Raw genomic sequence first — 16,432 nt, forward strand, 5'->3', positions numbered from 1 at the left:
CTGTGACGTCATTAATCTGCGCTTGCATTTAGGCTTGAGCACGTCTTCGGTGAACTCTCGCCTCTCTGTGTGCGTTTCTTGGTGCTGCGCGCTGCTGTGACTGACCGCTCCGAGCGGGATACTGCTGCGACCCATCATGTTCCACTACAAACGTGGAGTTGACTTCCTCCATCTTTTACCGGATGGCTGCCGAGCGGGTGTCTGTGCCCTTCAGGTGCGGGTATGACCGGCTTTAATGCATTGTGGTCGCCTTGATAAAATGTAGCAACTGTTTAGATAGCAACTCTCCTGTATTGTTTTTTTTTTTAGTTTGTGAATGACGACTGCTGTGAACTATTAAAGGGATGTCTATTTATGTACCTGACCCCGCAGCTATGTGACGGAGGACTGTAGTTGTGCAGTGATGTCACCGCTGTTTTGACGATGTTCTGATACTATGGTCAAGTCAAGTCAAGTCATCCTCATTTATATAGCGCTTTTAACAATGTAGATTGTTTCAAAGCAGCTTCACAGAAATACACGTATAATTTAAGGTAAGATTGTTTTGGCTTTATAGCGGTTCTTTAATAATGTTATTTTCCAGCTAAAGTTAGTTTTGATTGATTTGCTTCCGTCACAACAATCATTTGTTGTTAAATTAGGGGCCGCTAACACGACACCATTCCCTCTACACACTTTAAACCCGAACCTGTGAGAAACGCTGATGGCGTTCACATGCGCATTTACGCTTCGATTCCTTCACTTGGATGCTTTGCCCATATTTAAGATTTCAAACTGGCTTGTGCTCTGCTTAGTTTGCTAGGATTTTTCTTGCTTTGTCGTCTTGAGGTTTTGTTTTGCAGAAGGATTAAGTTCCTTTTTTTTTTTTTGTATAATTGTTCCCATGTTTTGAACTGTGTATTTTTGGTAAATATATTATTTGTGTGAATCTTGATTTATTTTGTATATTGTTAATTCATTTGAAATGTTTTTGATTTGTGTATGTGAATAACATACTTACGTTTCTATTTTTTTTTTTGGGGGGGGGGGGGGGGGGAATACGAAAAGAATATTTTTATTATCAATTCTTTTCGTTATTGGATTGGGCCTATCAAGGGTTGACATTACATTTTATAATATTTTTCCTCTTTGTGTGGTGTGTGTGTGAGGTCTGGAGAGTGTGTTTTCTTTTTTGTGGCCTTTTTTTGGCATAGGAAATTGATCGTTCCCCTCCTTTTGGTGGTGGTGGTGTCTACACCGTGTGCCGTGACTGATCACTTCACTGGGGCTCTTGTGCTGTGAGTGTGAGCGTGTGTGTGAGGGGAACATATATATCTCTTGCGATGGCACAGCTTTCTTTCTGTTAACATTGTATTTGAATGTTTGGGGCTTGTCCCCTTTCTGTGTCTGTTTTTTTTTATTATAAATTATAATAAACTTTTGTAATTTTGCATGAATACCTGTGTCTCCATGTCTTCCTGTCTTTAGTGGGGAACCTATGCGTGGATAATATTCTCTGGGTGAAATTCCCAGGGTGGCGTAGTCTAGATCAAAACATAAGTAGTGTTCTTTTTCCCTCGTGGTTGCCACAACAGAATAACCCAGAAGAAACTAGTTACCTCAGAGGATCCAGGAGTCTTTTCAATGATCATATGTAGATGTTCTGCTGCGTCTCGTTGTTCATGAACTTTGGGTTTGATGGAGAGAAAGCAAATAACAATCAAACACTTATATTGAGTAACTTTCATCAGCAGAAACATTGACTGAATGCTGGAAACAACAATAAAGAGACCAACCGTCTGTAATGCCGAGGCTCTTCATGACTCCAGCTGCTGAAACTGCAGTTCTCTGTTGTGTTTCTAATTCACTGAACAACTTCTTCAACTCTCCAGCCAAGCTTCCATCAGATGAACCCAAACTACAGAAGACATTGAGTGTTTATCGATCGGCTGTGTGTCATGTTGTTTCCACTGCTGGAAGTGAAAGATGTTTCTTTACCTCTGGACACGTTGCCTGAATCTCTTCGTCATGAAGAGCGTCTGAAGAACTGCATTCAAGTAGGAGGAGGACCCTTGATTCTCCAGCCCACGGTATCCTGATATGAGAAACACATTAACACTGGACTGACGTCCATCCAGCTGACCAGAGAAACTCCAGAAACACATCCAGCAGATCTTACAACATACAGGACCATCGAGTGTCCATCAAGTTCAGAAACTTCAAAGCAAATGTTGGCTAGGTTTAAAAGTGAGTAGGTCTGGATATAAGAAAGCATGTCCAGAAACATCGCTAAGCTCCGGAACATGATTCTGTTTCTGATGCAGAAAGTTAGTTCATGCTTTCATGACCTCTAGACTAGATTACTGTAATTACTAGCTGGTTGTCCTTCATCCTCGATAAACAAGTGCAGTGGATTTTAATTAGATAAGATTAATTATGTTACTAACCATGAAAATATGAACTTAGATTTTCATATTATGATCAACTTTTTATTACACTTCCAATGTCTGATGGTGACTAACTTTCCATTCCAGATCTAACAATAAAACAGGATAACTTTTACTTCCTTTTATTTAGGAAGTATTTATTTATTTTTATTTCGATATGATCTAACCTTTTAACAAACTTTTGATTCAATGTATCCTTGGTCAATTGGAACTTTGAAAATGGACTCAAAGTTCTGTTTATTTTGACTGTATTGTGAAATGATTGACTGAAATATTAACCCCTTACAATGTTTTTTTATATTTTGCTGACGTAGTTAAAGGGTAATGAAAGGGGCTTGCTTTAAACAATTTAACCAATCATATTAGAAAATCTGACTATCTTATCTGTTTTTAGAGATAAAACTCTTTTATATTCGATTATCACGAAAACGCATCCCAGGGAACGATCGACTCGGTAACCATGTGTTAATTACCCCTAGGTTCATTTTTCACTGGAATTGTCCTTTAATAATGTCCATCTTCAGAAAACAATCCCAATATGAACTGTGGGCGACAATCTGAGAGCCACAAAAAATTGTCGACCGAGAGGCTGAACAGGGAAAACTAATTTGCCAGACGCGCTTCAATGATGACAAAATCCAAGGACTGCATTTTGTCGTTTTATTATCGTGAGAAGCAAACAAGGTTGTGTATTAAAACATTCCATAATTGTTTCTCAGACATTCGATATACAGCGTTTAGATAGCGGTCAACAAAAATATGACTTCCCCAGTCACCCCCTTTCTCCCTCCTCGAACCACGCAGGTGAACAGCTGATAAACTCTACTTCCTCCCCACCACCAAGTGCATTGATTACCGTAAATAGCCAAAAGGGTGTTCAGAATAAATAAAACATACCCAGCTCTTACATTCCGGCCCCTAATTATTACAGTTAATACACAGTAATAATTACACAAACATTACACATGCAGGGGAAAGAACAAAATTATTTATAGTCCATCATTTAAATGTGAGCCAATCTTCTGTTTTCTCTCAAAAAAAAAGTCAAAAAATAGCCCAGTCAATTCAGTCAAAAGTCATGTTATCCAAGTACAGCAATCAGGATTCAGCTGACTCCTGAAGAAGGCAGATCTTGGTCACAGGCCGGCATATACGGCTGGTTTGGGTCTTAATCCAGACTTGTCTCACGAGTCCTCTTCTGTCTGGTACCACTTCAGTTATCTTTCCAACAATCCATGAGTTGCGGGGCGCAGAATCATCCACTATGAGTATGATGTCTCCAGGAATGAAATTCCGCTTGATCTTTGTCCATTTTTGTCGTTCCTGCAGTTGTGGTAAATACTCCTTAGTCCACCTTTTCCAAAACAAATCAGCCATGTATTGGACTTGCTTCCATCTTCGTCGTGCATACATGTCCTCTTTCTGAAATAGTCCAAGAGGTAAACAAGGTTTAGTTTTAAGAAGCAGAAGGTGGTTCGGAGTTAATGCTTCCAAATCGTTGGGATCTGTCGATTCCTTGGTAATGGGTCTACTGTTGAGAATTGATTCCACTTCACAGAGCACTGTGCAGAGTGATTCCTCGTCCAGACTTTGTGTCCTTAAAATTGAATTAAGGACCTTTCTGACAGACCGAATCAACCTCTCCCATGCTCCTCCATGATGTGACCCAGTGGGAGGGTTGAAGGTCCATTTTATTCCCTTTAACGAGAGTGCATCATTGATCTGTTCCAAGTTCCATCCTTCAATGGCTCGTCTCAACTCACGCTCTGCTCCGACAAAGTTGGTGCCGTTGTCTGACCGCAACTCCTTAACCTGTCCTCTTCTCGCAATGAAGCGTCGTATTGCATTAATGCAAGAATCTGTGTCCAGCGACGAGGCAACTTCAATGTGTACTGCTCTTATCGCCAAACACGTGAAGATAACTCCATATCTTTTTACAAGACTCCTACCACGCTTGACCTCAAACGGACCAAAGTAGTCGACTCCAACGTGACTGAAAGGAGGTTCTTCCGAAGAAACTCTGTCTTCAGGCAAGTCTGCCATTTGCTGTTGACCTGCAGCTCCATGTAGCCGCCGACACACCACACATCTCGCCAAGATCCTCCTTATGGAACCACTAACACCAGTGATCCAGTATCTCTGGCGTAGTCTTGACAACATATGGTTTCTACCTCCATGGCCAACCTCTTGATGAATATGTTGTAGAATGAGGTCAGAGATATGAAGGTCTTTAGCTAATATGGCAGGATGTTTCGACTCTTCAGGCATAGCAGCCTTACTCAGCCGTCCTCCAACTCTTAACACACCATCTTCCAATATTGGATTGAGCTTGTATACATGGCTGTTTCTTTTTACACCTTCTCCCTTCTGGAGACAGGAAAATTCTTCTGAGAACCTTCTTCTCTGACAAAACATAATTATTCCAATTTCAGCTTCTCGGATCTCTCCCAATGAGAGATAACCACCGCAGAACTTATTCTTGAAATCACACATGTCCTTGGTGAGAGCATCTCTCTGTTGAGTTGCATTTGACACTGGCCGAGTAAGACATACAGTGGTCTCTTTCATCTTCCTGAGGTTCAGAAGCAAAACCTTGAATCTCAGGACCCAACCCATTACTCTTGTCAGACGTGTCCAAGATGAGGTGCGATTGATCAAACAAGTTATGGCATCATTCTCCTCCCTTATTGCGGAAACTTCAATTGCAGCTGATACCTTGACCTCAGGATCTCCAGGTGGAAGCTCTTGCAATTCATCTGGGTTAACAGGCCAGTCTTCCTCTGATTGCAAGAGAAATGAGGGACCAGAAATCCAAGTTTCGTTGTTTAGGAATGGTTCCGCCCTCGCACCTCTGGAGGCAAGATCTGCGGGATTGTGTGCAGTGTTCACAAATCTCCATTGAGATGCATCAGAAACCTTGAGAATCTCGGAGACTCTGTTTGCCACAAAGATTCGAAATCTTGAAGTTTCATTCTTAATGTATTTTAATACAGAGGTACTGTCTGTCCAGAAAACAGAGTCTTGAAGCTGCAATCTTAGCTCCTTTCTCCACAGTTTGTCCATACGAGCTGCTACAACAGCAGCTATCAACTCCATACGTGGGATAGTAACAGGCTTCAAAGGTGCCACCCTGGATTTTCCCATTATGAAGGCACTGTGTATCTGCGAATGTTCATTACGCAGCAGTAGATAGGTGACAACACCGTATCCTTCCTCACTTGCGTCGGCAAAATGGTGCAACTGAGCAGTGGCTGCATTTCCAAAGTTCAGAGGTTTTAAACATCGTCTGATGCTGAAGCCTTCCAACTGATGAAGCTCTTTCAACCAGTCCATCCATTCCTGGGCAACTGCTACTGGTATGACGTCATCCCATCCTAGCCGGCTTCGACACAGATCTTGAAGAATTCTTTTAGCTGTAAAAACCACAGGAGCTAGGATCCCCAGAGGGTCATAGAAAGAGCTGACAGTTGACAGGATGCCTCTGCGAGTCAATGGTCTCTCCTGAATAGTTATGCTGAACTTAAAGGTGTCAGACTGGACGCACCAGCGCACACCCAGTGCTCTCTCAATAGGTAGTGAGTCATGGTCCAGATCCAGGTCTTTAACTTCCTTTGCTCTCTCCTCCTCAGGTATTGAGGCCAACACACTGCGACTGTTGCTTATCCATTTTGTTAGATGAAAGCCACCCTTGGCACAGATGGCTTTAAGGCCTTTATAAAGGGATATAGCTTCCTGTTCTGAGGCTACAGAAGCAAGGCAGTCATCCACATAGAAACTGTTCATTATGGTATCAATCACTTGCTGGCTGAAGAACTCTTCATTGTCTTCTGCGCACCTCCGTAGAGCAAAGTTAGCGCAGCTTGGAGAAGAAGTTGCCCCAAACAAATGGACAACCATCCTGTACTCAGCCAAACACTGACTGAAATCTCCACTGGACCACCAAAGAAATCTCAACAGGTCGGCATCCTCCCCTGGAACTTGAACCTGATGAAACATCGCCTCAATATCAGACATCAAAACAATAGGCTCTTTCCTGAACCTGGTCAGGACTCCAATCAACGTACTAGTCAAATCAGGGCCATTCAGGAGTTGCGTGTTGAGTGATGCGCCTTGAAATGATGCTGCACAATCAAAGACAACTCTGATTTTTTCTTTCTTTGGATGGTATACCCCATGGTGGGGAATATACCAAACTTTTCCGTCGCTGCGTTCCAGATCTGTGGTTGGCACAATCTCAGCATAGCCACTGGATATAAGGTTATTCATGAAAGCAGTGTAGTCCTTATGGAGTGATGAATCTCTGATAAACCTTCTCTTCAGGTTAAGGGTGCGTTGTTCTGCAATTTTACGGTTGTTAGGCATGCTTATCTTCCTGTCCTTCAGAGGTAAAGCAATATTGTAATGACCATTAACCAATTTCACAGTATTGTTAGCCATTTCTAAGAACCTGCAGTCATCCCTTGAAAGTCCTAGCTGTTCTTCCTGACTGCATTCTGGAAAGTCTGTCTTAAACTGTTGCTTCCAGAGTTCATCAAGTGTTACAGCCGAAATTCTGTTGATGGTAAATGCGGACTGATACACATCAGGTCCATCACAACATTCTCCACCCAGGGGTCCATTTACCGTCCAACCAAGCATTGTCTTGATGGCATATGGCCCTTCGTCCACACTACGGATGATTTCAAGTGGTTCCAACGCCCGGGGTACATTCATTCCTATCAGAAGCTCCACGTCTGTATCTATCTCAGGCAAGTACACATGTTTCAAATGAGGCCATTTAGCCAAATCGTCCTGTCGTGGGATGTTACTCCTATTCACCGGCATCCTAGGTTGTGAGAAGATATCTGGCATTTCACAGTACCAGCCACTGTCCAATCCAGCCACTTCCAAGTCCGACACAATACAACTGTCCACAATTCTCTCTTGGCCCATAGTGCGCAGCAGAATCTTAGTTTTTCTCCCAGAGAGATTTAATCTATCCATCAAACCCATTGTGCAGAAAGATGCTGAACTTCCCTGGTCCAAAAAGGCATAGGTCTCCACGGTCCTTTGCCCACTCTTTGATTTAACTTTTACTGGTACAATGGCAAGCTTAAAATCTTGTTCACCGGCCCCAGTAAGACCACTGGTTTGGACTGCAACCAAAGAACTGCCCACTGCACTCTCTGAGTTGCTCTTACCTTTCTCTGCATGAGCTGCTTTATCCTTGTGGTGGATGTGAAGCATACTAGGGTGCCTCAAGCCACATGTTTTACAAGAGAGACGTTTCCTGCACTCCTTACTTATGTGACCAATACACAAACAGCCAAAACAAACTCCCAACTTTTTCAGGAAATCGATTTTCTCACTTTGAGCTTTCTTCTCCAGCAGAGTACAAAACCCCAACATGTGTCCACCCTTACAGTACAGGCATGTCCTTTCAGGTGAATGTCCATCTTTAACCTTATGTTCTGTTAGTGTCCTTTCAACTGTAGTAGCAGCAGTGGCAAAGATACTTCCTTTAGCCCCTGAGCGAAGTGATTTTGTCCTGCTGCCTTCCTTATTTGCCACCGATACTGGTACGTCCTGTAGATTTCCAAACACAGGATCTGTCATGATCTTCACTTGACGCTCCAGAAAAGTCACAATGTCAGCAAACATAACTCTCCGGCAATGCGTTTCCTGGATGTTACATGACACTGTACGCCACTTGTCTCTCAGTTTGTAAGGTAATCTTTTAATCACAGTGATCATAATGGCAGGTGTATTCAGTTCACAAAGACTATGAACCTCTTCCATGGCATTGCAACATCCACGCAAGAAAAGACTGTATGCATGTAAAGCCTTGCCATCTTCTGGCTTAATCACTGGCCATGAAGAGACCTTATCCAAATAGGCAGATGCTATCATGTGCTCATTTCCAAAGTGTTCATGCAGTAAAGTCTTTGCCTTTGCATAGCCTGAGCCGTCAATCAAATGTTGACAGCTCCTGACAAGTTGTTGTGGTTGCCCCCTGGTGTACTGTTCAAGAAAATGCAGGCTGTCTTCAGCATTATCAGACTTTTGCTCAATTACTTGTTCAAAAGACCTCATGAAAGCATGGTACTGTAGAGGGTCGCCATCAAATATTTGGATATTTCTTTTAGGCAGCGATAAAAGACATTGCTGATGTACTAACATTGATGTTATCTCATTCTGTTTTTTCATTATAGACAACATGTTGTTCTGGTCACTGTTGATGTTCGTGGAAAATGGTGTATGAACATCTCTATGATTAAACACTGGAGGCGCTGTAGTATTTGGAACTGTGCTCTGTCTCATAAGCTCTGAAGGCCCCTGCTGGAGATAGATGGTATTGTCAGCCATTTTCTGTTTTGGCCTTCCAAGCTGTAAATCAGCGTTTCCCATTGCTGGTTTTCCCTTTTTATCCTTTCCAAGCTGTGGAACAAAAGTCTCTGCATCAGTGTTAAGAGCTTCAACCGTTTTCCCCTTTTTCTCAAAATATGACTCCATTCCATTAGATTGAGAAACCACACTCCGCACACCAGATCCAGAGGTCCTCAAAACATTCAATTTAGCCACTGATGCAGCTATATCGGCTTTAAGCTGAAGTTGTTCCTTTTGCTGTCTTAATTTCTCTTCCTGTTCCTCAAGAGAATGTTTTTCCTTCAGCAAACCTTGACGGGCAAGTAGAGCGGCCATTTCAGCCTCTGCTCTAAGACGTGCAGATGAAGTAGTGGAAACATTCGATTTTGAACCTTGTTTTCCACTGCTTAGGTTTGATATGCTGTCACATGGCAATATGTCATCCTGGTCATCATGTTGAGAAGATGGATGCCGTTGTCCCATTTTTACATTCTCATGAATCATAATTTCATCCCCAAACAGAACTTCCTGATCACACTCCAAATTATGAGTTAGCTCTGAACGAGGCCTGTAGGTTTCTGAGATCCATTCTTTGGCATCCTTAATAAACCCTTGGCTGTATTCAGTGATGCTTTTGAACCATGCATTTTGTCTCTCCTGTTCCTCAGAAGGGATTAAAGGCATCAAAGAGTTGTGCAATGCAGTGGCATTTTCATACAATTGCAGCAGAACATCAAACTGTGCTTTAACTTGTGAAGCATTTTGATCATCTCTCATGAGCTCTTTGAGAGACGGTATCTGTCTCTTTAAGTTGCTTATTTCCTTTTTACGCTGTTTCTGAATTGACTCAATCCTGTTTGCCAGAGCCTTTTCAGTCAGAGTGATTTTTCTTTTTTCCATATTAGATTTAGTTGAACCAGCCCTTGATCCACTCATTTTGTGCACAAACAGATGCAACTGAACATCGCAGTATGAATCCAACGTAAAGCAACAATCAAGCCAGTAGCCACAACAATTAAATGCCGACACGAATAACCAATGCACCTAAGCAACACCGCACACACATCAGCTGATCGCTCCAAACACAAACCCGATCAGCGGCAATCAACCCGCTCCAAACATCAGCAACACCAAACCTCAACAAGTGGCAGTAACCCGTTCAAAACTATCTTCCAAACAAGCCATAACACCAAACAAAACGCAGGTTACATACCACTGTTTGTGTGCGATGCTCTCCCGCGGCCGCCGTTCTCCAGGATATTCAGCCGAATCCGTGTGTGTGTGGTCTCAATGGCCGATGATCCCGTATCTCCGTGAGTGATCACGACCTTCAATGAGCGTGGCTTATGTTCCAAGTGTATCTTGATTTTTGTTGACAAATGTGGGCGACAATCTGAGAGCCACAAAAAATTGTCGACCGAGAGGCTGAACAGGGAAAACTAATTTGCCAGACGCGCTTCAATGATGACAAAATCCAAGGACTGCATTTTGTTGTTTTATTATCGTGAGAAGCAAACAAGGTTGTGTATTAAAACATTCCATAATTGTTTCTCAGACATTCGATATACAGCGTTTAGATAGCGGTCAACAAAAATATGACTTCCCCAGTCACCCCCTTTCTCCCTCCTCGAACCACGCAGGTGAACAGCTGATAAACTCTACTTCCTCCCCACCACCAAGTGCATTGATTACCGTAAATAGCCAAAAGGGTGTTCAGAATAAATAAAACATACCCAGCTCTTACATGAACGGTTGTGTGAACTGCAGAGAACAAACTCACTGAAGATCAGACTGTTTCTCACAGAAAACAAACCGGATCATTGTGAGAAACGCAGACAGTAACGTGAGACATGACGCTTTTCCACTACACAGTACCAGCTCGCCTCGACTCGACTCTGTTTGCTTTTCCACTGTGTAAAAGTTGTACCTGTACCTGCTTCCAGGTACTTTTTTTCGTGCGAGGTTCTAAGCGAGCTGAGGCGATACTAAAATGTGACGTGAAAACACGGCAGACTGCTGATTGGTCAGAGAGAATCGTCACTATTCACTGTGTCATCATTGCACGCGCCAGACGGAGTATCCTGAATAAAGAACAGCAAAAACAAAAACATCCAAAAACAGCATACACTCGATTTCCTCCATTGTCCTGTGTGTGTGGGTAGCGGGTGTGTGTCTCGCGTAAAAGATTAAGTCACAGCAGTTTCCTGCAGCGTCGCTATGACGACCAGGTACTATTGTAAACGTACTATCTGCAATGGAAAACGGAGCAAAAAGCGAGCCGAGTCGAGTCGAGCTTGTACTGGTAATGGAAAAGCGCCAGAATCTTCTCCACAGGGTTTCAGGGACGGAGATAGTGTTTTCTCTCAGTACAGCTCTACTCTAATCATGATTCACACGCTCTTTACTGATGGAGATGCTCAGAGCAGATGAAGGGTTCATGTCTTACTTCTGTTCTCGGCTGCTGAGTCAGTCTTCTTTGTGTTTGAGAGACTCTGGAGATGATCCTCTCTGGGTTCCTGTGTCTTCTGGATCTGTAATATGTTTTAGAGGAACTTGATCAAACTCAAAGACTGTTTACACACACACAATATATCTGACTAAATGACAGTCAACAATGACACTTGATTGAACATCTTTACAATCTACAACTGCATTATATTCTGTGTCTACAGACCCAACACTGCTGAATAATAGCAGTATAACAGAATATCACTATTAAATTAAATGTATAAAACGGATAGTTCCGGTCCTTGATTCTGATTGGTTGAGCCGCGTTCAAAGCCGTTGGGGCGGCAGTGGCTCAGTGGTTCATGTAGGTTGTCTACAAACTGAAAGGTTGGTGGTTCAATCCCCAGTTCCACCTGACCAAGTGTCGAGATGTCCATGAGCAAGACACCTAACCCCAGCTGCTCCCGACGAGCTGGATGGCGCCTTGCATGGCTGACACCGCCGTCGGTGTATGAGTGAATGGGTGAATGTGAGGCTGTATGTAAAGCGCTTTGGTGGCCATGGGTCTGTGAAAGCGCTATATAAATGCAGTAAATTTTTCCATTTGTAAATATCTCCACACACACACACACTGTGCCCTGGCCCTAAAAGCAGCCAGGGCTGCGCATCTCCACAAACTAATAGAAAATAACCAAAATAATCCAAGGTTTTTATTTAACACCGTGGCTAGACTAACAAATAAACAGACGTCACCTGAGCAAAATATTCTGTTACAGTTTATTAGTAATGATTTTATGAATTTCTTCACTGAGAAAATAGAAAGCATCAGAAACACAATTGTAAATGTACAATCTTTAATGGTGTCTTATGATTCAGCCTCAATTATCGCCCCTCAAGAACAACTACAGCGCTTTACAACTATAGGACAGGAAGAGCAAAATAAACTTATCACTTCATCTAAACCAACAACATGTTTATTAGATCCTATACCCACTAAACTACTGAAAGAAGTGTTACCTGTAGTGGAAGAGCCTCTCCTCAATATTATTAACTCGTCTTTATCTTTAGGTCATGTTCCAAGAACATTTAAACTGGCAGTTATAAAACCTCTCATTAAGAAACCACAATTAGACCCGCATAATCTAGCAAATTATAGACCCATTTCAAATCTTCCATTTATGTCTAAAATACTAGAAAAAGTTGTGTCTGCCCAACTGTGCTCTTTCTTACAAGAAAATGACATCTATGAAAAGTTTCAGTCTGGTTTCAGGCCGCATCATAGCACTGAAACTGCGCTCGTTAAAATCACAAATGATTTACTTTTAGCTTCTGACCAAGGCTGTATCTCAATACTAGTTTTACTTGATCTTAGTGCTGCGTTCGACACTATAGATCACAAAATACTCTAAAAAACTACACTGGTGTTCATGGACAGGCATTAAGCTGGTTCAGATCATACTTATCTGACCGCTACCATTTTGTCTATTTAAATGGGGAAAAAGTCGATCATAACTCCAGTAAACTATGGAGTGCCGCAGGGATCTGTGTTAGGCCCTCTATTATTCTCAATATATATGCTGCCACTTGGAAATATTATAAGAAAACTGTTATAATAAAGTTATGCTGATGACACTCAATTATATATTTCATCACGGCCAGATGAAAACACTAAATTATCTAAATTGACAGAGTGTGTTAAAGATATAAAATACTGGATGACGTGTAATTTTCTGCTATTAAATTAAGATAAAACGGAGGTATTACTTATTGGTCAAAAAAACTGCCCACAAAACCTCTTACAATACAACTTTAATTTAGAAGGATGTCCTTTTACTTCATCCTCTACAGTAAAAGACCTGGGTGTTATATTAGACTGCAACCTGTCTTTTGAAAATCATATTTCATGTTACAAGAACAGCCTTTTTCCACCTTAGAAACATTGCTAAGCTACGTAACATGCTATCAGTTTCTGATGCAGAAAAGTTAGTTCATGCATTCATGACCTCGAGACTAGATTACTGTAATGCTTTATTAGCTGGTTGTCCTGCATCCTCAATAAACAAGCTACAGTTAGTTCAAAATGCCGCTGCTAGAGTTCTTACTAGATCAAGAAAATATGATCATATAACACCAATTTTAACATCACTACATTGGTTACCTATAAAGTTCCGTATTAATCACAAGGTATTGCTACTGACTTATAAAGCCCTAAACGGCTTAGCTCCAGTCTATTTAACGGATCTTCTATCGCCCTATAATCCATCGCGCTCTTTAAGATAACTAAATTCGAGGCTTCTGGTCATACCTAGGATATCTAAGTCCACCAAAGGAGGGAGAGCATTTTCACATTTAGCTCCTAAACTCTGGAATAGCCTTCCTGATACTGTTCGAGGCTCAGACTCGCTCTCCCAGTTTAAAACTAGATTAAAGACGATACTAAAATGATATAAAATAAATATTAAAATTAATATGTTTTATGGAGTAACCATTTTATAAAAGCAATAAGCCTCTTGAAGTGTTTCATAGTGAATTTAGATTTATTTCCGCTTCTAACAACGGCCCTCAGCTGTTCTAAACTCACTGTAAAACACGGCTTCAAGAGGCATATTGCTTTAAACTACTGTAACAGTACAAAATAATGGCATGTCAAATACCAATTATCTGTAAAAATATCTAATGTAAAATTATTTGTATAAAACAAGCACACGAAGCTCAAACGATGTGTGTTCACAATGAAACCCCTAATAAAACACACACAACCTCTCCAGCAGCATCTGGGGTCACTTTACTGGCCATCATCAATCGCTGAACTTCACGTCTGTGGAGGAAAATAAAACACTATTTTAAAATAGCAGTTGATAAAACGAGTAGTTTTATCCAGTAGGAAAAAAAAAATGGTTCCAGTTAACCGTTTGGTTACTGACATTCTTCTAAATATCTTCCTTTCTGTTCAGCAGAAAAATTAAATTCATACAGGTTCGAAACAACTCGAGGGTGAGTAAATGATGACAGAATTTTCATTTTAAAGTGAAGTATCCCTTTAAACATTCCCTTTCCACTCTTCCCCCCATAGCCTACATAAAATAAGTCAGCGCTCATAATAGTTCCACTCTCCCGGGAATTTTATCAATTTTTTATCAAAATTCTCTCTGAAATGAAATCTTTCATAATGTTGTTCGCTTACCCGTCCTCTTCAGATCTTCCGCATCAGCTCATGTAGAACTAGATAGTTTATCTCGTGTTTGACGCCTATTTCTATCTAAAAATATTTTTATGATTTATTGGGGAATTAGTTTACCTAAATCAGGAGATTAACACATCGCATTGCCGGCTGTAAAGCCACATCTCCAATCACTTTTATTACGTACCTGAACTGTCTTTCCGTTATGTTTCTCTCCTCGGACTGTCTTGCTTTAGTCTTGCTTTCAGTCACTCTCTAAGGGTGTCTTTAACACGTGACCAGAGTGCTAAGTGCTCGTCGCCGCTTCAATCAGTGAAGTGGATACAGTGTTGTTTTGTGGCTCGCGCAGTCTTCACTCTTCACACGGACGCGCGCTTCAATCCGTTGTGGAGACTGAGCTATTCGTTTCGTTTCACAACAATATGTGCAAAACAGATCCACAGAAAGCGAAACTAAATTTTCACAGGTCACAAATTTGGTCCGAACTTCACGAAACTGGACGTACATGATCCTTGGACCAAGCCTCACAAAAGTTACTAAAAAGATTTTTGATTTTCGGAAGCGTTTTGCCCGTCACAGCCAAACGAAATCGGCGGCGTAGTCGCCAAACAGGAAGTAGTTCATATTTCAGGAATGCTGTCACGTATCGAAACCAAACTTTGTACATGAACTCGGGAGGATGCACAGATCTGATTTTTTTTTTCAGGCTAATTGACAAACCCATTTATGTCTATGCAAAAGTGTCACCTCACACTTTTAATGTTAATGCATTTAACCCTCTGGGCTTCTTCGTAAAATAGTCACACTTAGTATCCTCCCGCCCGAAAACGGGCGAAGCCTTAAAATTTTACTTTACTTTTTCCCAGGATAACCAATCAAATATATTTTTGTTCTATAATGTTTTCTGATTATTATTTAGAATTTTTAGAATTTTTTATGATACTTTGCATTAATTATATAATTTTTATGAGCTATTTTTCCCATTAGAATTTATATATATATATATATATATATATATATATATATATATATATATATATATTTATTTTATTTATTTTATTTTTCAATAAATGCAACATTTCACATCAAAATAGAGTGCAGGCCTAAAAAAAAAAAAAAAAAAAAAAAAAAAAAAATTAACGTGAGAAGAGCGCCATCTAGTGGCTTCAAAATGTATTAATTTGTGTCGTGTCCTATAACCGCCTATAGGCGGCCTATAGCTTTTTTATTTATTTATTTAATTTATTCCCATTCGGAAAGAAAAAAAATTATTACTAAGCAACCACTGAATGGAACAACACAAATTATATATCATTTTAAAGCTTAGGATCTCAGCTTTTTAATGCATATATTTGCAAATATATATATATATATATATATATATATATATATATATATATATAAATATATATAAAAAAATATATATATATATCATATATAATGCAAATAAATATACATGTATTAACTCCTAACGAGTGCTGAGTAATCCCTCTAAAACCGAGTGTACCGCCAGCAGGCGCCACCTAGCTGCGAAAATATTCTTTACCATATTTAAAAAAAAATCCTGCTTTGATTAACATAAAGTTGATGTCATTTGAAAGCTTAGAGTCTGAACTTTACAGTGAATGTATCCACTTTGAAAAACTCTTAAGTATTGCTGAGTTATTTGCTGATAAATAGAATTTCTTTTTTTTCATAATCTATAAAATAATGTACTGCAATGTGTCAAAAACATCATACAGCTCATGAAACATTCTCAGATAATTGAAAATGGCACTTCATTTTTTACAGCATATTATTACAATTAAAATGAGCCCAAAATTAACATAATCTATTGCTTTTATGATAAGATATTCTTCATGGAGAAAAAATTGCCCATGAGGGGGTGTCAAAAAAGGCTATCTCTTTTCCAAATGCTGTAACTTTTGATTCCTTTATCCAAAAATTATTATTTTTTTATCCAGATGCAGCTAACATGTAGGGGGACTTCACTAAAAATGAATTTTCCTCCTACCTTATTTCCTTCCTGAGT

At 40.4% G+C, this 16,432-nt stretch overlaps 1 protein-coding gene across 1 annotated transcript in view; it reads right to left on the minus strand.

Moving 5' to 3' along the window:
- LOC307151526 (uncharacterized protein) overlaps nt 1–14,782 on the minus strand; it is a 36,159-nt gene extending 21,377 nt beyond the window's left edge. The window contains exons 1-6 of the mRNA XM_079859620.1: nt 14,588–14,782; nt 13,980–14,037; nt 11,218–11,302; nt 1,978–2,074; nt 1,776–1,897; nt 1,599–1,666 (exon numbers count right to left, since the gene is read on the minus strand). Of these exons, the coding sequence (XP_079715746.1) occupies nt 1,599–1,666; nt 1,776–1,897; nt 1,978–2,074; nt 11,218–11,302; nt 13,980–14,018 (411 nt within the window). The 5' untranslated portion in view covers nt 14,019–14,037; nt 14,588–14,782. The remainder of the gene's footprint in view (nt 1–1,598; nt 1,667–1,775; nt 1,898–1,977; nt 2,075–11,217; nt 11,303–13,979; nt 14,038–14,587) is intronic.
- Nucleotides 14,783–16,432: the final 1,650 nt, after the last annotated feature.

The sequence above is a fragment of the Squalius cephalus genome (genome assembly GCF_949319135.1).
Source record: "Squalius cephalus genome assembly, chromosome: 23".
Classification (NCBI taxonomy): Eukaryota; Metazoa; Chordata; class Actinopteri; order Cypriniformes; family Leuciscidae; genus Squalius; species Squalius cephalus.